Below are 26518 nucleotides of genomic sequence, written 5' to 3'. Positions count from 1 at the left end.
AGGGCCAGGATTTTTGTCTGTCCTATTCTCTGCTCTAATGCTGAGAACCGCATCTGGCATCCAGTAAGTACTCAATAAACGTTGAATAAATTTATCAAGCACAGAGCACCTAGTATATACCAGGCACTGTTCTAAGGACTTTCCAAAAGCCTAACTCCTGGCTGGGTACAGTGGCTCATGACTGTAGTCCTAGCACTTTGGGAGGCCAAGGCAGGTGGAGGTCAGGAGTTCGAGATCAGCCTGCCCAACATGAGGAAACCCTGTCTCCACTAAAACTACAAAAATTAGCTGGCATGGTGGTGCACGCCTGTAATCCCAGCTACTCGGGAGGCTAAGGTGGGAGAATCACTTGAACCCAGGAGGTCGAGGTTGCAGTGAGCCGAGATCGCACCATTGCTCTCCACTCTGGGCCACAGAGCGAAACTCCATCTCGAAAAAACAAACAAAAGCTTAACTACCAATCTCTGCAACACACCCTACCTATGTTGTAGATGCTGTCTGTGGGCACATTTTACAGAGGGGAAACAGGCTCCAGGAGTGGGGTGTTATCAGCCCAAGGATTCTTTGATGGAACATGGCCCAGCTTGTTCCCTCCTAATCGCCCAAGGCCCTGGTTTTGTCCCCAGATGGGCCCATGGAGCAATGGACAGCCCTCATTCCCTAATGAATCCCTCCCCAGGCTCCTGCCACTTCCCTTTCTCACTTCCCTTGTGCTGACCTCCCCCACCACAAGCTGACCGCAGGGAACCTTTCAGGAAAGGAGGGCCAAGGTTAAGGCAGGGTGGAAGATGGAGCAACTGCCTCGATGCCCCCTCCACCCCACAAGTAGGGACACACTGAGCATGGCACACTCACTTCATCCTGGTTCAACCACAAGGTTGACCCCGTTATTATGGTAGATGATACATTTTTCACATAGGGAAACTGAGGCTCAGAGGTGTTAAGTGACTCATCCAAGGTCACACGGCCAGAAAGTTGCTGCAAGCTCTTATGCTCTGTTTCCCCTCGGTGACAATTTGTCCTAGGAGCTTCAATTGAACACCGAGAGGTTGCTGGGCGGAGCATGAGGTGCCGGGGATACAGTGACAAAACAGGACTGAGAGTAATACAGGAAATGGGGAGGGGAGAGTAGAGGAGGAGGCGGAGGGGACAGGGTGGGGTCAAAACGGGGTGCCTTCCCAGTTCCTCCTGCCTCTAGGTTCCTCTTTCCCTGCTGACTCCAGGAGCAGGTCAACCCAGATAAAGCGGGACCTCCTCTCTGGTAGGGGTACAGGGGACCATACTCAACATGATCACAGAGGGAACGCAGGCCCCTCGCTTGCTGCTGCCACCACTGCTGCTCCTGCTCACCCTGCAGGCCACAGGTGAGGGGATGAGGGCCCAGCTGGCGCCAGGGGTGTCCAGGCCCAGCACATCCCTGACCAAGCCCTACCCACTCATCCCCTGGCCCTGTTACAGGCTCAGACCCCGTGTTCTGCTTCAGCCAGTATGAAGAATCCTCCGGCAAGTGCAAGGGCCTCCTGGGGGGTGGTGTCAGCCTGAAAGACTGCTGTCTCAACGCTGCCTATGCCTACCAGGAACGTAGCGGCGGGCTCTGTCATCCTTGCAGGTTAGGGGGAGCCTGGGGTGAGGGGTGGCAGAGCGGGAAGAAAGACTGTGCGGGGATCACCCAAAACTGGGCACTTTCTTTCTCTGGGACTTCCAAGGGTGGCCCTGAGGCCCTAATTGTGACCCTAGCTAAGGGGTTCTCAACCTTGTTACTACTGACATTTGGGGCTGGAAATTCTTGGTTCGGGGAGGGGATTGCTTACCTGCGTATTGTGGGATGTTTTGTAATATCCCTAGCCTTCCACTAGATGCCGGTAGCAATTCCCTCCACCAGCTGCGACAACCAAACATGTCAGTGGACGTTGCCAAATGTCCCCTAGGGGTCAAAATCACCCTATTGAGAACCGCTGACATAGTCCACACATATTGAGCGCCTCCTGCACACTGGAAGCATTGCAGGTGGGGTGAAGCTGGGATATTTCTAAAGGTAACTGCAGGCTCCTAACTTTGATGACAGCTTGTGTTTATTAAGTACTTACTGTATACGGACACACTGTGGGGGTGACAGAGTTTGAGGAATTCTGAGAGCAGCTCTAGGCCCCTCATTATGATGACACTTCACATTCATTGAGCAGTTTCTGTATACCAGCTGCATGATGGGGCTGGGGGATGAGCCTGAGGATTTCTGAGGGTAGTGCTAGTTTCCTGATCATGATTTCCAGCTTGCATGAATTGAGCCCTTACTGTATGCCAGACCTGTTTTCTACTTGTTTACTATATATCCCAGATACACTGTGGGGATGGGGAGCTTGGGGATTTTTGAGGGCAGCTCTGGGCCCCAAGTCATGTCAACAGTTCACATCTATTTGGCACGAACAGCGTACCCAGGGCTATGCAGTGGTTGGGGATAGATCTGGAATATTTCTGAGGAGGCCTCTCATGTCATAGGGAAGATGACTTAGTTTTATTAAGCACTTCCTATTTACCTGCTACTGTGTAGCGTGGTGACCTGGTGGGTTTCTGAGAGCAGCCCTTGGTTCCTAGTCCTTACCTTTGTTTACTGCGGGCCTGGTGTTGGCCTTGCCAGCCTTCCAACAGTAACTCCAGATGCCTAACTGTGAAGGTAAATGACATTATCAAGCGCTTATGGTATGTCCACTGCTTCCCATTTAGTACCCCAGTATCCCTAAGAGGTAGAGACGTATTGATCCATCCCACACGCACTTCCCCAGCAACTCCTCAAGCCTGCCCACAGTCTGGAGTCCCACATGCCATCCTTGTCAGCTCCTGCCAGGATGGGGTGTGTGTGCTTTTCTCCACAGGTCCCCACGATGGTCCTTGTGGTCCACATGGGCCCCCTGCTCAGTGACGTGCTCTGAGGGCTCCCAGCTGCGGCACCGGCGCTGTGTGGGTTGGAACGGGCAGTGCTCTGAGAAGGTGGCACTTGGGACCCTGGAGTGGCAGCTCCAGGCCTGTGAGGATCAGCAGTGCTGCCCTGGTGAGGAGGATGAGCAAGCACTCCCTGTCACACAGCACTGGTAGGAACGATCGGTACAGAGGCCCTTAGAGCGGGCCTGTCCTCAGTGTTTGTGAGGTCCTAAGGAGGAGAGTGGCAGGAGGTGAGGTTAGAGAGATGAGGAGGGCCCATTGCCTGGGGTCCACGGAGAGGACATCGGCTCTTTGTCTGAGTAATTTGGACTGTGGGCAGGGGAGAAACATGATCTGACTCGGATTGGGAAGAGAACAGACACATGCACGGTGAGGGTGAGAGGGGAAGCGGACGGACCCATGTGAAGGCTGTTGCTGCAGGTCCAGTGAGTAGAGATTGTGGGGCCAGTGTGGTGGCAGGGGATATAAGGACAGGATTAGCCGATGTGGGGCACTAGAGGAAGCAAAGAGCCCTGGATGATACCCCACCTCCATCCCATCACCCTTCATCTCTTCTCTCCCACAGAGATGGGCGGCTGGTCTGACTGGGGGCCCTGGGGGCCTTGCTCTGTCACCTGCTCCAAAGGGACCCGGACCCGCAGGCGAGCCTGTGATCACCCTGCCCCTAAGTGTGGGGGCCACTGCCCAGGAGAGGCACTAGAGTCAGAGGCCTGTGACACCAAGCAGATCTGCCCCAGTGAGTGAGGGAAGCCACAGGAGGCTGATGGGTGCACCCAGCGTGGGTCTGCGGGGTTACAGCAGGGAACTGCCAGGGTGAGAGGACCTTAGCACGCATGACTACACCTGCATCCCCCCTCCTCCCACCCCACCACAGCACATGGGGCCTGGGCTGCCTGGGGCCCCTGGGGCTCCTGCTCAGGCTCCTGCCACGGTGGACCCAACAAACCTGTGGAGACACGAAGCCGCACGTGTTCTGCACCTGAGCCCTCCCAGAAGCCTCCTGGGAAGCCCTGCCCAGGGCTGGCCTACGAGCAGCAGAGGTGCACTGGCCTGCCACCCTGCCCAGGTATGCCAGGATGAGGCCGCTGATGTTGCTGGCAGGGCTCTTGATTGAGGGCATAGATGCTCTGCCATTTCTAGATTTCCTAGACCATGTGCCCATGCAGCCCTTCATTTGGGGACAGCCTGCTTCAAGGATCTAGGGGCAGAGAGGAAGGATTGAGGAGGCCTTTCTTCTTATTCCCTTTCCTCCTCCAACAGTGGCTGGGGGCTGGGGGCCGTGGGGTGCTGTGAGCCCCTGCCCTGTGACCTGTGGCCTGGGCCAGACCATGGAACGACGGACGTGTGATCACCCTGTGCCCCAGCATGGGGGCCCCTTCTGTGCTGGTGATGCCAACCGGACCCACATCTGCAACACGGCCGTGCCCTGCCCTGGTCAGCATCTCAGGATGCACGATTTGCATGCCTAAGCCCCCCTGCCCTTCTCTGCTGCCCAGTTTCTGCTGCTTAGGCCTTGCCCTCCTCTCTGATTCCTCCTTTCCTGGCCCTGATGTCTTGGGTCCACCCCTGATCCCCCATTCGCACATCGATTCCCTCTAATCCCTTCTGCCACCCTCATTCCTTTCTCTGAACCCCCTTGCTGATTCCCTGCTTTGGTCCAATTCCCTGTTGCCCTGTCTTTGAAGTGGATGGAGAGTGGGACTCATGGGGGGAGTGGAGCACCTGCATGCGCCGGAACCTGAAGTCCAACTGTGAAGAAATACCGGGCCAGCAGTCACGCTGGAGGACCTGCAAGGGCCGAAAGTTTGACGGACAACGATGTGCCGGGCAACCGCAGGATATCCGTCACTGTTATAACATCCAGTACTGCCACTGTGAGTGCCCCACAGACCGTGCTCTGAGGGTAGGGTGGCCCATGCAGGACAAGGGGTTTCCAACTCTCCACTGTGGACCTTATGTCCCTGCAGCCTCCCTCTCACCTTCCCACTGAGACCTCCATTTCTGACTCTGTGACCTCTACCCCTCATTGCAGTGAAAGGATCATGGTCGGAGTGGAGTACCTGGGGGTTGTGCATGCCCCCCTGTGGACCTAATCCCATCCGCACCCGCCAGCGCCTCTGCACAGCCTTGCTCCCCAAGTACTCGTGAGTGAGAGGGCAAAGTATGCCTGGGAGGAGGTCATGAGATTAAAGGCGGGTGAGTTGGCTTCCCCAGGAAACCAGGGCTTCCACTGCTGGATCTACAGTATCTGCCTGCCGAGTGACACCTCCCAGCTGCAGGAAGTGGGGAGAAACTAAAGATGAGAAAGAAGCTCTTGGGGGAGAATTCATAGCCTCTGTGCCCCTCAGTCACTCATTCAGTCACTCAGCCACTCTCCCATTCACTTAGTCCTTCATGTGTCATTCACTCCGACCTTCAGTTAGTTACCCATGCTTTGAGCTGCCGTCACTCAGGCCTCCATTCACTGCCTGGCTCCCATAGTCACTCACACCTCCATCCACTTTGTCGGCATCTCACTGCCTCAAGGCACTCCAAGGCCTTTTCAGCAACAGTTGCAGACACACACAGCCCAGATCCTGTGGATCCTCCAAGGGACCCAGCTAAGCAGGGCCCTGACAGGAGGTATATGAAGAGCAGCTGGTGCATGCAACAGGGGCTGCCACCTCAGCCTAGGTCCAGGAAGTGGATTGGGCCTCCCAGGGCAAGTAGGGGTCAGGAAAGGCATTCCTGGCATCAAGACTGTGAACAGAGTCCTGGAGCTAGTTGATCAGCCGCTGTAAGTGTTTCCAGGTGCCAGAGGGGCCCAGGTGTTAGAGAGGGTTAGAATGCTTATTGTTTTCTTCCTTCCACATACATCAAGCTTCTAGATTAAGTGGACCATCCCCAGCTCGTGGAAGGGCTGCCATCTGGGAAGGGATCTCCTGGCTGGGGGGTTTAGAGTAGAGCCTGAAGATGAATTAGAGGTGTGGAATGGAGGCAAAAAGGACTTCAGTGAGTGAGAGACTGAGCGGAGGAAGAAGCAATTAAGAGAACTGGGATGGGAGTGAACGGAGGGCTTGTCTAGTGGGAGAAATAACCCAGGCAAAGACCTTTCTGGACATGGACTGAGCTTGGATAAAGAGGAGAGGAGAGAGAGAGATTGGCTTGGGGCAGGGATTTGGGCCCAACAATAAGGCCTTGAATGTCAGGACAAGGCATCGGGTTTTTTTTTCTGGAGGCAGTGGAAAGAGACATAAAGGGTATATGGAGGTAAGAGAAAGTAGCTCGTGCCAACATTCTCCAGCATTTATTGAGCACTTGTTGCATGTCAGGCACTGCTCTGAGCACTTTACCTGAATTAACTCATTTGTTCTCACTTAGCCCCATGAGGTGGGTATTAATATTACTATTCATACCATTCTCAATTTGCAGATGAGGGAAACTGAGGCACTGGGAAGCTAAAGAAATTGCCCAATCTCCCATAGCTAAAAAGTAGTGTTGGGAGGCCAGGTACGGTGGCTCATGCCTGTAATCCCAGCAACATTCTGGGAGGCTGAGGCAGGAGCATCACTTGAGCCCAGGAGATCGAGGCTGCAGTGAGCTATGATTGTGCCACTGCACTTCCAGCCTGGGCAACAGAGTGAAACCCTGTCTCAAAAAAAAAAAAGTAGTGTTGGGCACATAGCAGGCACTCAATAAGAGTTGAATGCATTCTTGCCTTCCCTGAGCTTCTCTCCTCTGTTCCTCCCCTCCCCTAATGCCTCAGGCCCACCATTTCCCCAGTCGAAGGTGAGGGTGAGAAGAATGTGACCTTCTGGGGGAGACCGCTGCCACAGTGTGAGGAGCTACAGGGGAAGAAGCTGATGGTGGAGGAGAAACGGCCATGTCTACACGTGCCTGCTTGTAAAGACCCTGAGGAAGAGAAATAACACTTCTCTCCTCCACTCTGACCGCCCCCCGACCTTCCATACCTCAATAAACCAGCCTCTTCGAGCTTGTCTACGATTCCTTAAAGGAGGAAAAACAACCTATCCCCTTCCCCAAAAGTAGGGTGATAGCATCTCACAGGGCAAAGGGCACAGCACCGGCCAAGACGTAATAGCCTGTTGTGGAAAAAAGCATTTTCCATTGTGGTCGCAGGTTAGCAGGAGTGGAAGTAAGTGTGCAACCCCAGCCTCTCCCCACCGCTGCCATAACCCCAAAGTCCGGGCCCTGCGCAGCGCCTTATTCCCCCTGGGTCGCCTGGCACGTTCCTCTGCAGAGCTTCGCGTTACGGGTTTCCTGATTGGCTACTCGCCCTGGCAGGCACTTCATGATTGGCCGGCGTGCTTGTTCGTTGTCTCCCTGCCTCCTGGGCCTCCCTAGGTTCCCACCAGCCAGAGCCTCGGAGGAGCCTCTGCCGGCCAACTCCGACTCCGCGTCAGTGGAGGATGAGAACGGCAGAGGCGTGGCCGAAGCTGGCACCCTGCCGCCTGAGCACCTGCACTCACCCACTCCCGACAGCTCCAATGCCACAATTACCAGCAACAAATAGCTCCGCGAGGCGGGGGGCGGGCCGAGGAAGTGCCCTTGTTGCGCTCTGAGCTGAGGTGGGGGCAAAGAAGCTAGAGTCAGTATCTGCCCGGAGGAGCCCCCAAGACAAATCCAGACACTTTCCTCTGGTACTTGTTCATTCATTCGACACTTATTAGCTCCTGCTGTATACTAAAGCTAAGTCTGGGCATCTAGGGTGGAAGAGGGATGGTAGAAAGAGGACATCTAAGCTAGAGAATGGACTCAGGAGGTATTCCTTTCGTGTGAACATCTATTCAATACTTAACGCTTACTGTATATTAACAATAGTGCTGGACATGACGGGGTATAGAAGAGAAGAGGAATCAGAGCGTTATATGTCTCCGCAGTAAAGGGAACAAAGCCAGACACCAGTGCCCTTAGCATTTGCTCATTCATTTACTACTTATTGACTTGGGTACTGTGGAAGCCTAGGGGAGGAGAGGATAGAATCTGAGACCTGGGGGTGAGGGGTTCCTGGAGACAGTGGCCAAAGGCAACCCTTGAGAGAGGTAAAGAGAGAGCATTCCTGGCAGAAGTTACAGCACATGCAAAGGTACAGAGGTTGCCTCTTTCCTACCCCTCTCCTTAGAGGTGGGTTAGAGATGTACCCTTTTTGTGTGTGTGTGACAGAGTCTCACTCTGTCACCCAGACTGGAGTGCACTGGTGCGATCTCAGCTCACTGCAACCTCTGCCTCCCGGGTTCAAGCGATTCTCCTGCCTCAGCCTCCTGAGTAGCTGGGACTACAGTCGCGTGCCACCACACTCGGTTCATTTTTTTGTATTTTTTCATTTATTTTGTATTTTGATGGAGTTTCACCATGTTAGCCAGAATGGTCTTGATCTCCTGACCTCATGATTCGCCTGCCTCGGCCTCCCAAAGTGCTGGGATTACAGGCGTGAACCACCACACTCAGCTGAGATGTACCCTTTTTACAGATAAGGAAACAAAATCTCAGAAGGATTATGTCACTTTTCCAAGTGTATGGTGGAGGCTGGACTTGAAATCAGGCACTGTGTCTCCAGACCCCACACTATTACTGCCTTGTTTAAACCAGCCAATGATTTAATGAATAAAGGACGAACAAATGAATAAGTTGATGATTCACCTGAAAATTCGGCAGACAAAAGAGACTCCATATCTACTTACTCCTTGCCTATCTTCCATCACCTCTCCTAGTCTACCATCACTGCTCACTATGGTCAAGGTCCTACCCAATCTGGCCCCTGCTACCACAACCCCCTTCAGCTTGTTCCAACCACATTGGCACTGGATGTTTCCTCTTCCTGGCACATTCTTAAAAGAAAAAAAATGTATAAATCATAAATTGAAGATGACTTTGAAAATTAATTGGAGTTCTTGTATTCCCTCATCTGTAAAATAGAAATTATATTATCCACCCCATAGGATTGTTGTGAGGGTTGGATGAAATCATGCATATAAACAGCTTAGTTAAAAGTTGGGTATAATCAGTGAACAAATGATTATGAATTAGTGCTTTTATTGTAGTCAGGATCATAAAGATTTGACAGGTTTCCACATCCCATCTCTGCTTGGACTACCTCATTTGCTCATATGCAAACATTATTTGGTACCTACTGTGTGTGCAACATGGGATGGCCCTGCCTCTGTGGAAAGTTCTTGGGTGCAAGGGGAGACAGCCATGGGCACCGATGACATCAGGTGGTTATCATGAGTTTTGGCTGTGTCCAGAGCAAAGGGATGGTGGCGTATATATCAAGTGCGTTCTGGTGTGGGGGTGGACATGCACCAGGGCTAGGGCTGCAGAGAATGTCTGTGTTACAAATCTAGGTTTCTCCATGATCATTGGTGGGAATGTGTTTTGTCTGTGAGTGCATGCTCATATGAGTTTCCCTGGGTCTCTGTGTGTCAGTGTGTTGTCTGTGTGTGTGTGTGTGTGTGTGTGTGTATGGGTGTATGCATACATGTATGCAGCATGTCCATGTGTGTTACCCTGGACTTGTATGTCTGTATGTATACCTAGATTGGCGTGTGTTCTCTTACTGTACATGCCCCTGTATTTTTCCTCACTTTTGTGTGTGTTTATATGTGTGTCATTTCTTGTGTGCCTCCAGGCCCCCCTTGCCACCTTGGGCAAGGGTGTGTACACCACCCAAGTGTCCGCCTCCGCTTGTCTGATGCTGTCTACGACGCCCCCACTCTCTGCCTAGCTGAGCCTGTGTGGACGTGGGAGACTGATTTCCCCGCGGGCACTGCGTGTAACCTCACCCCTCTCTATGAGGGGGTTATTTCTCTACTTTCGTGTCTCTTGAGTGTGCTTCCACTGTCCCCTCCCCCAAAAAAGTGGCTTCTGCAGTGAATATCAACACTAAGTATCTGCGGAGAGCCCTATGTATGAGTGCGAATGGGTGTTAGGACCCGGATGAGGCCGAGTAGGGGTGCCTACCTGACTACCCCGACCCTCTGGATAAGCACCCAACCCCCATTCCCCAAATTGCGCATCCCCTATCAGAGAGGGGGAGGGGAACAGGATGCGGCGAGGCGCGTGCGCACTGTCAGCTTCAGCACCGCGGACAGCGCCTTCGCCCCCGCCTGGCGGCGCGCGCCACCACCGCCAAAGCACTGAAGGCGCGTGACGTCACTCGCCGATCCCCCGCAAACTCCCCTTCCCGGCCACCTTGGTCGCGTCCGCGCCACCGCTGGCCCAGCCGGACCGCACCACGCGAGGCGCCAGATAGGGGGGCACGGGCGCGACCATCCGCGCTGCGGCGCCGGCGACTCAGCGCTGCCTCAGTCTGCGGTGGGCAGCGGAGGAGTCGTGTCGTGCCTGAGAGCGCAGCTGTGCTCCTGGGCACCGCGCAGTCCGTCCCCGCGGCTCCTGGCCAGACCACCCCTAGGACCCCCTGCCCCAAGCCGCAGCCATGAACTACCTGCGGCGCCGCCTGTCGGACAGCAACTTTATGGCCAATCTGCCGAATGGGTACATGACAGACCTGCAGCGTCCGCAGCCGCCCCCGCCGCCGCCCGGTGCCCACAGCCCCGGAGCCACGCCCGGTTCCGGGACCGCCGCTGCCGAGAGGTCCTCCGGGGTCGCCCCCGCGGCCTCCCCGGCTGCCCCTAGCCCCGGGTCCTCGGGGGGCGGTGGCTTCTTCTCGTCGCTGTCCAACGCGGTCAAGCAGACCACGGCGGCAGCGGCTGCCACCTTCAGCGAGCAGGTGGGCGGCGGCTCTGGGGGCGCAGGCCGCGGGGGCGCCGCCTCCAGGGTGCTGCTGGTCATCGATGAGCCGCACACCGACTGGTAAGCCACTGTTGCGGACGTCTCCCGCGTGCCTGGGTCCCCAGATCGTTCCTCTGCGAAGGAGCAATTATTGAGCGCCACTTGTGTGCCTGGCACCTGGCCCTCTCACCTAAACCTTTTTCTTTTAAATTATTAAGCTGGACGCTTCCTCTGTACCCCACCCTTGTTGCCCCCCCTTCTCCATCCCCCAAACCTTCTTGATGGATCCAGGGAGCAGTTATCGGGCACCTGCTGTGTACCTGTTCCTTACTCCCCCTCCCCCAAAAGTCTTTGGCTTCAGTATATCCTATGAGCCTTCAAAAAATGAAGGTGTCTTGGCTACCCTCCCCAACCCTTGCCCCATACGCCTTGTCCTCTAACGGCTCTTGTGAGCACTTATGTAGTACGTGCTGTATGCCTCAACCAGGAGGCCCTCCCCAAGGCCTTTGATTTCAGTGAGTTTTGTGAGCATTTTTTGAGAGCCTAATACTGTCCTGTTCTCCTCAACCCTTGCCCTAAGGCCTTCTCTAATGGGTCTTGTGAGCATGTGTTCAGCCTATGCTATGCTATGCCATGTATCACACCCCAGCCCCATCCTTAAAGCCCTTTTAAACTATTTGGTAAATAAACATTGAGTGCGTGCTGTGTATCCCACCCCAGCTTCTCTCCAAAAGCGTTGCCTTTCATGGATCCTGTGAGCTTTGATTGGATGCCTTCTGTATGTCCCAACTCCAAGCCCTCTCTCTGAGGGCCTTTTTCTCCAAAGGATCTAGGAAGCATTTATTAAGTGCCTGACAGGTGCTCATCCCCAAACCCCTTCTCAAACAAATCATTTTCCTCCAGTGAGTTCCATGAGCATTTTTGAGCCTTCTGTGTGTGACTCATCTTCAGACTGTCTCCTCGAATACCTTCTCCTACAATAGATCTAGAAAGCATTTATTGAGTGCCTCTTGTATCCCCGTTCTCAAGCTACTTCTTCAATGACCTTTCCTTTGCTGGATCCATCTAGCATTTATCAACTGCCTGCAGCGTGAGCCTTCTCTAAAAGTTCTTTCCTCCAATGTATTCAGCAAGCATGTATTGAGTGGTGCCTGCTGTATGCCCCATCCCCAAACCCTTTCCCCAATACCCTTTCCTCCAGTGGCTTCAGTCTGCATGTATTGAGCACTTTCTGCATGACCCAACCTTAGACCTCTCCATAAAGGCCTGTGCCTCTAGTTAATACAGTGCTCAGATATCTGGCACTTACTGTGTGTACCATTCCAGTCACTCTTTCCAAAGACCTTTTCTTTTCATCACTCCTTGGAGTATTTAATGGAGCACCTACTGTGTACCTAATTCTGTGTCTTCTCCACAAAAGCCTTTTCTCCTATGGATGAAGAATCAAGCTCCCATAGATCAAGTTTCTGCATTCCCATTTCCCCTCCCAAGAGGGCTTTTCCTTCAAGGATGCAGTGAGCATTTATCAGGTGATTATATGTCCATTCCCAGTCCCCCTCCCCAAAGGCCTTTTCTTTTAATGGATCCACTGAGCATTTATTCCTTGTCTGCCACGTGCTCCATTCTAATCATCCTCCCCCAAAGACCTTTTCCTCCAATGGATCCCCTGAGCATTTATGGAGTGCCTTCTGTGTGTTCTGTATATTCACACCTCCTCCCCAGAATTGTTTTCTTATGGTAGATCCAGTGAGCACATATGCAGGACCTGTTGTTTGTAGGGGGTACATTCCTCTTCCTTACCCCTGAAAGAGCTTGCTCCAATCACAAGGCCTATCCCAAGGTCCTGTCCTATGATAAATCCAGAGCTGAGTTTATAATGATCACCCCTTTCCCACTCCCTTCAGTACCCCCAGGATTCCCTTACCAACTTTAATTCCATACCCCCAAAGGGCGTTTAATCTATTTAAGCCAGTAAACACTTATTGAGCACTTACTGTATGAGTCACTTTCAACTTCCTCCTTCCAAGTCTCTGGAAATCACTGCCCCTGCCTCGAGCTCTCTCTCCAGGGGTCTACTTCAGCCTAAATGTACTGAGTACCAGCTGTTTACTGGTTACATTATCTCTCCCCACAGGAGCCTTTACCCAGTAGCTTTTCTCTTTATTCAGAGCAATTTATTCATTTTACAGATATTTATTGCATCCTTTCCATGACAGTGTGGGAGGCATTTATTATTTATTATGCACCATTATATACTAGGAATAACCCTTCTTCAGCTCCCCTTCCCCTTTTTTTTTCTAAATACAGGTGTGCTTGAAATCCTCAACTGCCAGCTGGCTTTGCTATACCTTTTCCTCCATGCAACCCCACAATCATTTAATGAGCACTTATTGTATGCTACTAAGAACCTTGCGTTCAACAGCTCTTCTCCCCTTCTGGTAGTCCTAATTCCCCCTTCCACAATCTCCATCCTGCCTTTTACACAACACAATCCTGAAAACTCACGATGTGCGCTGTTTTCCATTTATTCTGGCTAGTCCTCTTCCTCCACTTAGTGGCCATCTCCCCGGCTACCTTTTTCTCCCCGAATTAGTCCAGAAAACACTCATTAATCTCTTACTGTATTATTTTCAAACAACTGTATTCTCATCCCTGCAGCAGGCTTCTCTGCTTTTCTCTCTATCCATCTGTAAAGCATTTATGGAGCACGTGCTGTAATTCCTTCACCAACGTCCACTCACCAACATGTTATCTTCATGGCTAAGTTAGCTCCATTGAAGTCAGCAAACATCAATTAGGCCCCTGCTGGATATAGGTAACCACCCTCCTTTAGACTTCCTGTCTCCACTCCAGCCCTCCACGCAGGCCCTTTGCTGCTGCTTCCTTCATTCCATCCAGCATTTATCCTCTATGGGATACTGACAAGTCCCTTCCCCTTTCCGTAATCACACCTCCAGTGCTTTCCATTTTTTCTTTGTCCAGAAATCATTTACTGAGCACCTACTGAATTCAGTGAAAGATCCATCCTTTCCCCTTCTGCATCTCAGAAGTCTCCTTTTATCCCAGCATACCCTCCAGTCTTTTCTTCCAGGCAATCTAGCAAATATTTATTCAGTGTTTACTTTACGTGGGATGGGGTGGATGAAGGGAGAGGGCCTATGTATGTACCTCAGGCTCAGTGTGGGGAACAGAGACCTGTTTCACCAACTTGCAGACACTTGGAACCACACAAGCTTCAGGGATTTCAGTCCTGAATAAAGGAGGAGTTGTGCAAACTCTGTGATGGAATGTACACCCAAATACAGTCTGACGCCTTTCCCACCAAACCTCACCACTCTCATTCTTTCCTGGGTCTCAATTCCTCTGTGGTTTAAAGTTGAAAACTGTAAGTTGAGATTCATCTCCCCATTTTGTGGATAATTTCGTCCTGTGTTTTTCAAACTATGGGTCACCTATTGGCTTATGACCAGCATTTCACTTTCTTCATGCAGTAGGATAAAAATAGAGAATAAAAGAGCATATTGCACATAGTAAGTGGAGTTGTTTAGCAAAACTGTTGTTCCATTAAGATCTACAGTCTATAATGTATATTATATTATATATGACATACGCTATATAATACATGTGTTATATAATGGCTTTACAGCACATAATACATCTATATGTATATATTATTCTTCATGAAATGAAATAAAATAGCATAGGAAAATCAGACTTCATTACACATAGTAAAGGTAATTATTTAATGAAACTTTAATTCCAATTACGTATGTATATTTATATATATTCTAAATACATATACACATAATATGTAATGTATAACATAATTTTATATGTTACATAATACATAAGACATTCTATATTCTCATATTTGCTGTACAACATGTGTCTTATATAATATATATTACATATATAGGATGGGTTATTATGTAAATACATATGTAGTAGATTATATAAGCTTTATTTCTTACTGTGGCTTCTTTTCTCAGATAGACTTCCCTGGAAGCAGACCCTGAGACTCTGAGATTTGCGTGCAGATTTACTGGGGAGAGCTCTTGGGAATAACACCTGTGGGGGAGGTTGTGAGGGAGGCAGGATTGTGCAGAGGGAAAAGTTGAGCTGTGGTGCAACCACAACAGAGGCCTCAGCCAACCTCTGGGGACCTCTGGCACTGGAATGGCCCTTCAGAGTTGTCCCAATTGAAACAGGGTGGCCAGGCTTTGTATTCCTACGTCAGTCATTGGCTGTCGGCTGCCCCCTGAGAGGAAGCATAATCGGGTGAGGCAAATCCCTGCTGCAGAGGCCAATGCCCAGTGAGGGACACCTGTGAGCCGTCAGCAGCAGATATTCCAGAAGCTGGGGGATAGGTGCAAGGGCCTGAAGCAAGGAGGTAAGGATCTGGGAGAAGCATATAGTCCACACATTGCACTGCTCCGATCTACTTCCTTCTTATAGTAAGTTCACCCCATTGGAGAATGGCATTTCCAGAATTCTAATCGGTCTTGTTTTCTCAGGGACACTTGAAAGAGCACAGTAGTGAGATGAACCATAGTCTCTGCTGCTGCAGTTGATTTCAACGTCATAAATTATATTCATCTTCTCCTTCTATTACACATTCTAGATTCTTCCCACCCTCAGCTAGTGCCTCTCTTGGTCTGGATGGCTCACCCCTTCCTGCAGAGATCCCTGAGCCTTTAGTCTCCTTGCCCTTCTCAGGCTGTAGCTGCTGTACAAACAGCCACATTGCCCATTTAATATGATAGTTGAGCAAGGGTACCAGCAGATGTTCAAGCGGATCCCTGGGTACCAAACATACTCCTCCCTGCCTCCACTGCCTACCAGCAGCTCTACCTCCTCCTGAGGAGCAAGGTCGGCCATGTCCCCTGCCAAGACAATGACTCCTCTTTATGTCCCTTGGCATGAGAAACCCAAAGTGCCCCGAGGGCCATCATAGCTTACAGTTTAATGGGATTCTTGCTGTGTCGCCTGGTAGCAGTGTTCCCCCTTGGAGAACAAGGACCTCTAACCTTGCAGAGCCCTGAGGAAACAGGAAGCACAATTTCAAAAGTGGATCACTGGGATTGCTGGTAAACTGGGCCACTCCTCCTTAATTTCTGTGTCCCCACACCCATGTATTCTACCTGTTAGGAATACAGTATCTACAATGGCCATTGATTTAGGGTTGACACTGTGTTTTGGAGGATGGTGCCCATGGTCTCACCTCCAGGCTGGGGTCTTAGCTGTGGCTGCACCAAATTGTTCCACCATTTCATCAGGAGCAGCTCCTGGGTGGCGTGGCATGTAATGCCATCAGTTATTTCCATGGTCATGGTCTGACTTTTGCACCTCCTTTGCTTTGCATTCCTTTACTTTGCTATAAAGTGTGTCCTTTGGTTTGACGCCATGTTATGTGGGGTCTCGTGCTGGCGGATCAAACGTTACATAAGCCCTCAGACAGTGAGCTGGCTGAGGTCCTGCTGTAAGAAAAGGCAAACTCAAATATGGAATATTCCAGTCAAAATCGATTACTGCTATTTGCAGGATGGAAGGGGACCAATGTAATCAGCTTGCCACAGAGTGGTTGGTTGGTTTTATGGAGGGGTGGTGGCATGTCAGGGATTCAATGTTAGTTTCTGTTGCTGGAAGGTTGGACATTCAGCAGTAACACTGCTGCCCCCACACATAGCTTCTCTCTCTGCTGCTATTGCCACTTATTCATGTGCCCATCTGCTAGCATTAGGGTGGCTGACTACAGCCTGGCTGACATCATCGGGCTGACTCATGCTGTCTACCTGGTTGCCTAGTACCACTTCCATGGTGCCATGGCAGATGCTGTCTGGTGGGTGTTAACATATGATCCAAAGATCCTCACTCCTCACTTTTTTTTTTTTTTTTTTGAGATAGAGTCTCACTCTGTTGCCCAGGCTAGTGCAGTGGCACGATCTTGGCTCACTGCAGCCTCCACCTCCCCGGTTGAAGCAATTCTCCTGCCTCAGCTTCCCAAATAGCTGGGATTACAGGTGTGTGCTGCCACACCTGGCTAATTTTTGTATTTTGAGTAGAGACAGGGTTTCACCATGTTGGCCAGGCTGGTCTCAAACTCCTGACCTCAGGCGATCCTCCCGCCTTGGCCTCCCAAAGTGCTGGGATTACAGGTGTGAGCCACCGTGCCCGGTCTCACTCCTCACTTCTTGCCCACTCCTAGGTGTCCACCCACATTTCTGTATCCCAGATCTCTTTGTCTGGATCTTCCAATCTTTTTCCTTCCAGGCCCCTGACCAACCAGCCAAACCATTCACCACTGCCCATAAGTGGATATATGTATCCTAATCTGGAGGCACTTCTCTTTCTGCACAAAGGAGATGACCAGGTGCACAGCCTGAAGTTCTGCCCACTGGGAGCTCTGCCACTGTCTTTCAAGGCCATTGCAGTTGGGTTATAGTGCAGCCATTACCCATTTTTGGCTTCCACCCACATACCAAGACAACCCATTTGTGAACCAAGCTTAGACCTTTTCCTCTTTCATCAGCTGGTTGTAAGAAGCCCCCTTAGTGACAGACAGGCACTAGCACAACAGTGGTGGAAGACACGGGGATCAGGGTTACTTACCTGCTCTTGCACCTTGCTTGGGGTCCTGCTTGGGTTCAGTCCTGGCTGCTGGAACCACCTGACTTTTTTACTTGGTGGATCTAGCAGTACCCAGCTCGTAATGGAAACTTCTGGATGCATGATCATTTGGTACCCCATGGTCAAGCATTCTGCCTCTGTCAGAGCCCAGCACCTCTGTGGGATGTCTTTCTCAAAAGGCATAAAATTCTTTGCTGCAGATGGCATGGCCTTGCTCCAGAACCCCAAAGGCCTCCCACTCAGGCTTCCCATAAGCTCCTCACTGCATGTTTCCGCACTGTTGACACCTCCAGTATCATAGGATCTGCCGGATCATCTGGCCTGAATGGCAGGATTACTTGTACCACAGCCTGGACCTGCTGCAGAGCGCTTTTCTGCTGACTCTCATGCAAAGCTAGTAGCTTTGCATGTCACCTGGAATATGTGTCAGAGCAGTATTTGTGCAGGGGGGATATGCTGACTCCAGAATGGGAAGAGGCCTCGAAGTATTGTGCTTTCCTCTTCATGGTGGAAAGTGCATGATTCAATGTTTTGCCCTATTCTTTGGAAGGGCTGTTCTGGTTTACTGCCCTGGACCACTGGATTCCTAAAAATATTACTAATGCAGCAGGCCCTTGAGTCTCTGTAAGGTTTAGTCCCCACCCTCTGGAATGGATGTGTCTTATCAGAGTGATATGTAACCCTCTCTTGCTCATCTTGCACAATCAATATGATGTAATCGATGTGGTGGTCCAGTGTGCTATTTCCTGGGTTATCCAGCTGGTTTGGACTATCTTATGACACCAGGTGAGAGAAAGAGCATAGCCCTATGGCAAGACCACCCACGAATATTATCATCAGACTCATGTGAGTGTGAACTGTTTCTGATCCTCTTTTCTAATCAGAATAGAAAATAATACATTAGCCAAGTCAGTGGCCACCTGCTGTACCTGAGGTCTTATTAATCTGTTCTGGCAATGACAGCATGTCCAGTACAGCAGGTACAACCAAGAGTACTACTTGGTTGTGTTTGCAGTAGCCTGCAAGCATTCTTTAGGATCCATCCGACCTCTCCAGGGTCCATACTGCTCAATTCGATGGAGCTAAGATGGAACTAACACCTCTGCTCCTTTAGATCTTTCAATGTGGCATTGATTTCCATCATCACACATAGAATGCACACAATATTGTTTGTGATTTACTGTTCAGGCCATGGGGGTGTGTGCCATTTCAGAAACTTTTAATTTGGACTTCTCTACTGAAATAGCTCTTACCCCACAGGCCAAGAAGCCCATGCTGACAACTGCAGAGTATGCCATTGCAGTTATACATTTGTGAACTGAGGAAGTGACCATTGGGTGGGTCTCTGGAGCCACTAGACCCACTGTAAGCAGGACCGGGGCCAGGGCTCATTTATCACCTTACCACTACTGTGCTTCTCAGCGTGACTGGCACCACCCTCACCAGCACATTTCTTATTGGTTTCATAAGTTGTGTATCCTCTGGACCTTCCCATAGAACATAATCAGCAGGTGGGTTTTCCAGATTTCAGTAGTGTATCTACTCCGACATGTCTGCTTCTTTGAGCCCTTTGATCCTTCCCTGTGCAATCTGCCATGGAAGCTCTGCTTCACTTAGTGTGAGCCATTGTTTACTCCAGGTTTCCAAATACCAGTGTGTTAGTAACACTTCCTAGAGTCCTCGCCAGGGTTTGAAGTTCCGTATCCTGGGAGTGCGCGCCAACTTCCTGTTCTACCTCCTTCGCCCATTGTCCTCAAGATCCATTCCCATGCATCCCTTCCTAGCTCCTGCCGATACATACTAGCCAGATTCTAGCTTCTTCTACAGATCATTTCTCTCCTTCCTTTGCAAGCCTAGAACCTGTCCAGCCGGGTTTCACTAGGATTTGACTCTAATTTTTGGTCTGGTTTCCAGGAGGGGAGGTGGGGATAGATTCTGAGAGGGGCAGGTATTGTCTTACAAGGCGCCTGCTTCATTTGAAGCCTCTGCATTATCTTCGGGCAGAAGGTATATATTCTAACTCACTCGGGGGAGTGGTCTACTTCAGCAGGCTCAGTGGATGCAGGTGAATGTGTAAGCTCAAGGTGTTTAACTGCAGCCACCCAGATATCCCCATCTTAGAGTCCTATTCCCGTCCTGTTAGGGCCCTGAGCATGGCCTAGGAGATGTGCTGGGCCTGAGAAGTCGTCTTTTTCTGAAGCTCCACCACCACAGAGAATTAAATTCTTAGCCTGGCTCTCCCCTCTGTCTGCCCTCTGACGCAGGAGATGAGGATTTGCTTAAATGTAGTCACGGAGGTCCTCTGGCTTTCACATTTTGCCTTGAATTCACCCTGAGCATGTCAGATCTTTCTTCAGCTACTCAACGGCACTTAGAGAATAGTCACCCAAGTCTGGTTACCATTTCCCTGACATCACTCAAGTTCCAGGGATATTTCACCAGCCAGTATATTCGCTTCCACCGGAATCCTGTTACGGCCCACCATCAGGAAAAGTCACCACTGCTCCAAAACTCTGGGGGCCTGCACTGAGAGTTTTCTCCCACCTGAGAGAATAAACACCACACAGCATCTTTTCCTACTACTGACACCTCCAGTGTCAGAGGAGCTGCTGGGTCATATGGCCCAAGTCACATCCTGCTTGCACCACAGCCCAGACCTGCTGCAAAGTGCTTTGCATTGCTATAGCATGTCGGAGGCTGTCTGTGCCCCACCTCCCACCACTGATGGGTCCTCACTGCCATCTGGCTGCTGGGTAACCCAGTTCCAGAATTGCGTTAGACCATCCTTATAGTTTGACTTCCATGGCCCACTGTTTTAGGTTTTGAGGTGGAGATTTGCATGCGGGAGGCTTATTGGGGTGTGCCATTGGGATCAATGCCTGTGAGGAGGGGTGGGTTGAGCAGAGGGAGAGGCTGGCTCAAGATGTGGTTGCCTCAGGGGCCTCCGTTGATCTTATGGGGAGCCCTGGGGCTGGGATGGTCCTTCAGAGTCAACCAGGATTGAGGCAAGGAGGCTGGCCTTTCTTTTCCCTCATAGACCAGACCATGGGGATGGACCAGACCATGGGGATGCCCTCACAAAGTAGGTATAACCTTGGCCAAGGCAGTTCCCTGTGGCAAGACAATTTCCAGTGGGGACACAGCCGTGAGCTGTCAGAAGCTCCCATTCAAGGCACATTGTCTCTGAAAAGGAGGCCTGAGCAGACCACCACAGTATCCAACTACACTTATGATCAGAAAAGTTTTAGAAACAGTGATGTACCCCATCATCCCCACTCATCACTTTATAGATGAAAAATATGCAGGGTTGAGAGAGATTCTCTCCCAGCTCTTCAGAGGGGATGGTGTCAGTGATGGGGTGTGTGTGTGTGTGTGTGTGTGTGTGTGTGTGTGTGTCAGAGCGAGGGAAAAGAAATAGCTGTACTTGGGGTCTGTTGCATATGTCAGTCAAGTCACCAGGGTGACAAGTCATCAGGTCTTGAATCTTGATTGTGTGCCTGTCGGTGACCAGTAGCCCTGAAAGTGTCTCTCCCCTTCATCTGCCTTCCATGAGAAATCTGACTGGGGATGAGCTCCCATCCCTGGAGCAGCCTGCTGGCTAGAAATCCTGAGACTGGGGGAGGAGGCCACCGGAAACCAAGCCCAGCTGGGGATGGGCCCAGGGACAATGACATAGCAGTTCGTGATGTGCCTGCTGCTGCTCCCACTCCCCCTCCCTCCTGTTGCTCCTTCTCCTCCTCAGCGGCATTCCTCCCTGCCCCCATCATTGCCAGCTACACTGGCTTCTCTAGAGCTACCCAGCCCGCACCACTCAATCCACTCCTCCTTGTCGGATGCAGCTGCCCACCCATGGCCATTGTGTTTCTCACAGCACACAAGCACACATGGTGAATGTGCTCCTCCTTGCGAAAGGGCTGAGAGTGGAGAGATGCTGCAGGCCACACAGCCAGACACAGGCACTGAGCTATACACAGGCACTAAAAATACACAAACACAGGCACGCCTCAGAGATATGTAGTTTCTTTCTTTCTTTCTCTCTCTCTCTCTCTCTTTTTTGCCCTAGATCTTGCTCTGTTGCCCAAGCTGGAGTGCAGTGGTGCAGTCATGGCTCACTGCAGCCTCAACTTCCTTGGCTCAAGCCACTCTCCTGCCTCAGCCTCCCCAGTAGCTGGGACTACAGGTGTGCACCACTATGCCTGGCTAGTTTTTTGTTTTGAAATGGAGTCTCGTTCTTGTTGCCTAGGCTGGAGTGCAGTGGTGCGATTTCAGCTCACTGCAACCTCCGCCTCCTGGGTTCAAGCGATTCTTCTGCCTCAGCCTCCCAAGTAGCTGAGATTACAGGTGTGCACCACTACGCCCAGCCAATTTTGTATTTTTAATACAGATAGGGTTTCACCATGTCAGTCAGGCTGGTCTCGAACTCCTGACCTCAGGTGATCCACCCGTCTCAGCCTCTCAAAGTGCTGGGATTACAGGCGTGAGCCACTGGCCCCAGCCATTTTTTTGTTTTTGTTTTCCAATTTTTTTCTATAGAGATGGAGGTCTCTCTATGTTGTCCAGGGTGGTCTCCAACTCTTGGCCTGAAGCAATCCTCCCACCTCCAGCCTCCCAAAGTGCTAGGATTACAGGCGTGAGCCACTGTACCTGGCCAGATATGTCTTTTTAAGGTTCTTTGTCGTTTACCGACCTCCATGGAATTTCAAAGCATGTTCTAATTTACATAGTACTGCTAATTTTGTGGAGCTCTTAAAAAGCATTTACAATGGCAATGTGATGAGCAGACCATATTTTGGCAAATGCCTGCTCTCTGCAGTTTAAGGCCACGTTTTATAGCTTGCAGTGTCCTTTAACATTTTTGCACCTCCGTGAGGATGACAACAGACTATTGTTCACAAAGCACCCTTGATTTTTTCAAAATATTTCAATAATTATAAGGCACTTCACAGTATGTTTTTTTTTATTGTACTTTAGGTTCTGGGGTACATGTGCAGATCATGCAGGATTGTTGCATAGGTACATATGTGGCAAGGTGGTTTGCTGCCTCCATCCCCCTGTCACCTATATCTGGCATTTCTCCCCATGGTTTCTTTAATAGCATTGAAGGGGCAAAAGGGTCAGGGGCCTGTGTTTTGTCTTCTCTTCTGAGATTTGATCATTGACAGATGTGTTCTGCTTTTCCTCTCCAGGGCAAAATACTTCAAAGGGAAAAAGATCCATGGAGAAATTGACATTAAAGTAGAACAGGTAAGTTGGTGCAGTTGGACCCGGGGGTCAGTTGTCTATACTGCAAACTGAGTGATCATTTTTGTGTGATGTAGGTGAATCACCAATTTTTGTCTCCTTCCCAGGCCGAATTCTCTGATCTCAACCTTGTGGCCCATGCCAATGGTGGATTCTCTGTGGACATGGAAGTTCTTCGAAACGGGGTGAAGGTCGTGCGGTGAGTATAAAAAGGGTACCTTGGTGTTACGAGCGAGGGATAAGAACTCTCCCCCTTAGAGCCGGGGGAGAGTTCCAACCTCCCCACCCATCCTTCTGTGGGCAAGAATTTAGGCATGGAATGTGGGAAGACAACTTTTCTTCTGAAAAAGAGCCAGGGACCCCAGCATGCCACAAGCCAGACTTTTCAATTTTTTTTTGAAACAGGGTCTTGCTCTGCCTCCCAAGCTGGAGTGCACTGGCACAATCGTGGCTTACGTAGCCACAGCCTCCCAGGCTCAAGTGATCCTCCCACCTCAGCCTCCCAAGTAGCTGAGACTACAGGTGTGCACCACCATGCCTGGCTAATTTTTGTGGTTTTTTGTAGAGATGGGGTCTCACTATGTTGCCTTGGTTTGTCTCAAACTTCTGGGCTCAAACAATCCACCTGCCTTGGCCTCTCAAAGTACTGGGATTACAGGTGGGAGCCGCCATACCCAGCCTTCAATTATCAATTAAATAAACATTTGTTAGACATCTGCTGCATGCCAGGTGCTGCTCCCAGCACTTTATATTTAACAAATATTTATTGTGCACCTACTGTGTGCCAGGAGCTATTCTACATGCCGAAAGACCAAAAAAAAAAAAAAAAAAAAAAAGCAGCCGGGTGCGGTGGCTCATGCTTGTAATCCCAGCACCCTGGGAGGCCAAGGCAGGCATATCACCTGAGGTCGGGAGTTCGAGACCAGCCTGACCAACATGGAGGAATCCCCTCTCTACTAAAAATACAAAATTCAAAATTAGCTGAGTATGGTGGCACATGCCTTTAATCGCAGGTACTCGGGAGGCTGAGGCAGTAGAATCGCTTGAGCCTAGGAGGCAGAGGTTGCAGTGAGCCGAGATCATGCCATTGCACTCCAGCCTGGGCAACAAGAACGAAACTTCGTCTCAAAAAAAAAAAAAAAGCAACCCTGGCCTTATGAACCTTACATTCTACCGTGAGATACACGCAATACACAAATAAATAAATAAGAAAACATAAAAGTGCTAAGAAAAAATATAGCAGTGGCCAGACATGGTGACTCACACCTGTAATCCCAGCACTTTGGGAAGCCAAGGTGGGTGGATCGCTTGAGCCCAGGAGCTCAAGACCAACCTGGCCAACATGGTGAAACCCTGTCTCTACTAAAAATACAAAAATTAGCCAGGCATAGTAGCACGCACTGTAGTCCCAGCTACTCGGGATGCTGAGGCAGGGAAATCACTTGAACCCAAGAGATGGAGGTTGCAGTGAGCTATGATCGCTCCAGCCTAGATGACAGAGCAACACTCTGTCTCAAAAAAGAAAAGAAACAAAAAGAAAAGAAAAAAAAAGATATATATATATAGCACTAAAGCAGATGATGTAACAATCGTTGGATGATGGTGGGGTCTTCAGTTGGGATAGGGTGATCTGGTTGCAGGAGAGACATTTCAGGAAAGACCTGAAGGAGGTAAAGGAGTGATCCATGCAGATATCTAGCGGGGAAGTGCTTTAGGCAGACAGAACAGCCTTTATAAAGGTCCTGAGGTTAGAATTCATTCTAACCTCACTGAAGACAGCTGGCAGTCTGAGAGACTGTGACCAGGGAGTTATCAGAGCTGTGTGGGTAAGGTGCAAGCTGACCTTGCTAAGAAGGGAACAGGTAGGAAAGGCTTCAAGGGGGTCAGCAGGTGGGCAGAGGGTAGAAAGGGTGCACTAGGCAGAGGGAACAGCTTTGCACATGTGTGCAGAGGTGAAAAACCACTTTGCAATTTCTGGGAGCTATGGAGATTTAGAAACTTGGTCTTTGCTTTGAGAGTGATAGGGAGCTTCTGGGGGAACTCTCAACACTCCTGCCCCTGCCACACTAGGTCTCTGAAGCCGGATTTTGTGCTGATCCGCCAGCACGCCTTCAGCATGGCACGCAACGGAGACTACCGCAGTTTGGTCATTGGGCTGCAATATGCTGGAATCCCCAGTGTTAATTCCTTGCATTCTGTCTACAACTTCTGTGACAAGCCCTGGGTGGTAAGTAACAGGAAGGGTGCCACTGGCAGAGGGAATAGCTCATGCATGCATGTGGAAGCTTGAAACCATTCTGCGATTTGAGGGAAGTAAGGATGTTCAGAAGCTTAGAGGTTCCCGGTGAAGGACACACTGACCAGCTCTCTTGGTTCTCATAGTTTGCCCAGATGGTTCGACTGCACAAGAAACTGGGGACAGAAGAATTCCCTCTAATTGATCAGACCTTCTACCCCAATCACAAAGAAATGGTGAGTTTGAGGAAAATATAGTGGGCAGGAGGGAAGAGTCATAACTACTGCAATAATATTAAATATTGGCATGTTATCAGCAGTGTGATATCAAGAGTGTGGCTGCTGTGTGCAGGTGGAGGCAGAAGTTGCTTTGTGATAGGGTCTACCATAAATTTTCTAGTGTTTACAAGGAAAACTAAATCATGATCCTTTCCAGTATTTATCACATCCTGTTGTTCATGTTATCTATTTTTGCCATTATTAAAAACCGATTTCTAATGTGAATTGATAGAATTAATGTAATGAATCAGAATATATTACATATAGAAATCATTATTACTAACATTATCAAATATTTCTCCTGATAGAAATTTTACTTATATTCAAATTAGGATTGCCAATAACATTTATCAATAGTAATGTTATAAATTCGGCCGGGCATGGTGGCTCATGCCTGTAACCCCAGCACTTTGGGAGGCCAAGGCTGGTGGATCACAAGGTCAGGAGTTTGAGACCAGCATGGCCAAGATGGTGAAACCCCACCTCTACAAAAAATACAAAAATTAGCTGGGTGTGGTGGCGTACACCTGTAATCCCAGCTACTCAGGAGGCCGGGGCAGAAGAATCACTTGAATCCGGGAGGCGAAGGTTGCAGTAAGCCGAGATCATTCTGCTGCACTCTAGCCTGGGTGATAGAGTGAGACTCCATCTCAAAAAATAAAAAATAATAAATAATAAATAAACTAAATTGTTTACAAATAGAAATTGAACTGTTGGTTACTATTATACAATATAATCACTAATATTACAAATTATCACTAATACTATGTTATTGTTACTATTGTAAATTATGAGTACCTATGTTATGAATTAAATCATAGTTCCTAGTAAAAATTGAATAATCATTACTAATATCAAAGATTATTGCTGTTATTACCAATGATTATTGATACTACAAATTATACTCTGATGTAAATTATAAGTACCTGTTTTGAATTATATTAGAATGGCATGCAATGGAGACTACCACAGTTTGATAATTGGGCTACAATATGCCATAATAAAATATGCTGAATATTTAAATAATAGAAATTGAATTATCATTGCTAATTTCATCAAATATAACAACTAATATTACAATGTATTATAGTGTTACAAATTAAGTTCATTAGTATAAATGATTAGTACCTATGTTGTAAATTGTTATAATTATTTTTTAAAAAATTTAAACCCAAAATGGGAGGATCTCTTGAGCCCTGGAGTTTGAGACCAGCCTGGGCAACATAGTGAGACCCCATCTCTACAAAAAATTCAAAAGTTAGCCGGGCATGGTGACATGTACCTGTAGTCCCAGCTACTTGGGAGGCTGAGGTGGGAGGCTACTTGAAACCTCCACCTCCCGGGTTCAAGTGGGAGGATTGCCTGAGCCCTGGAGGTTGAGGCTGCAGTGAGCTGTGATAGCACCACTACCCCATTCTGGGCAACAGAGTGAGACCCTGTCTCAAAACATTAAATAAATAAGTAAATA

At 49.7% G+C, this 26518-nt stretch overlaps 2 protein-coding genes across 2 annotated transcripts in view; both read left to right on the top strand.

Moving 5' to 3' along the window:
• Positions 1–1167: 1167 nt before the first annotated feature.
• CFP (complement factor properdin) lies at positions 1168–6909 on the top strand. Its single transcript, XM_032258508.1, has 9 exons — positions 1168–1364; positions 1459–1609; positions 2871–3046; positions 3503–3673; positions 3812–4003; positions 4198–4371; positions 4623–4811; positions 4970–5081; positions 6683–6909. Exons 1-9 carry the CDS (start codon positions 1289–1291, stop codon positions 6843–6845), a joined length of 1404 nt encoding a protein of 467 aa, XP_032114399.1. The 5' UTR covers positions 1168–1288; the 3' UTR covers positions 6846–6909.
• A 3233-nt stretch (positions 6910–10142) lies between these two features.
• Positions 10143–26518, top strand: part of SYN1 (synapsin I) — a 47298-nt gene continuing 30922 nt past the window's right edge. Inside the window, exons 1-5 of the mRNA XM_032258536.1 lie at positions 10143–10749; positions 22482–22539; positions 22644–22735; positions 24607–24763; positions 24919–25008. Of these exons, the coding sequence (XP_032114427.1) occupies positions 10373–10749; positions 22482–22539; positions 22644–22735; positions 24607–24763; positions 24919–25008 (774 nt within the window). The 5' untranslated portion in view covers positions 10143–10372. The remainder of the gene's footprint in view (positions 10750–22481; positions 22540–22643; positions 22736–24606; positions 24764–24918; positions 25009–26518) is intronic.

Source organism: Sapajus apella, unplaced genomic scaffold (genome assembly GCF_009761245.1).
Source record: "Sapajus apella isolate SASKATOON/1434 unplaced genomic scaffold, GSC_monkey_1.0 scaffold103, whole genome shotgun sequence".
In the NCBI taxonomy this organism is placed as follows: Eukaryota; Metazoa; Chordata; class Mammalia; order Primates; family Cebidae; genus Sapajus; species Sapajus apella.
This window is presented reverse-complemented; position numbering and strand designations above follow the sequence as displayed.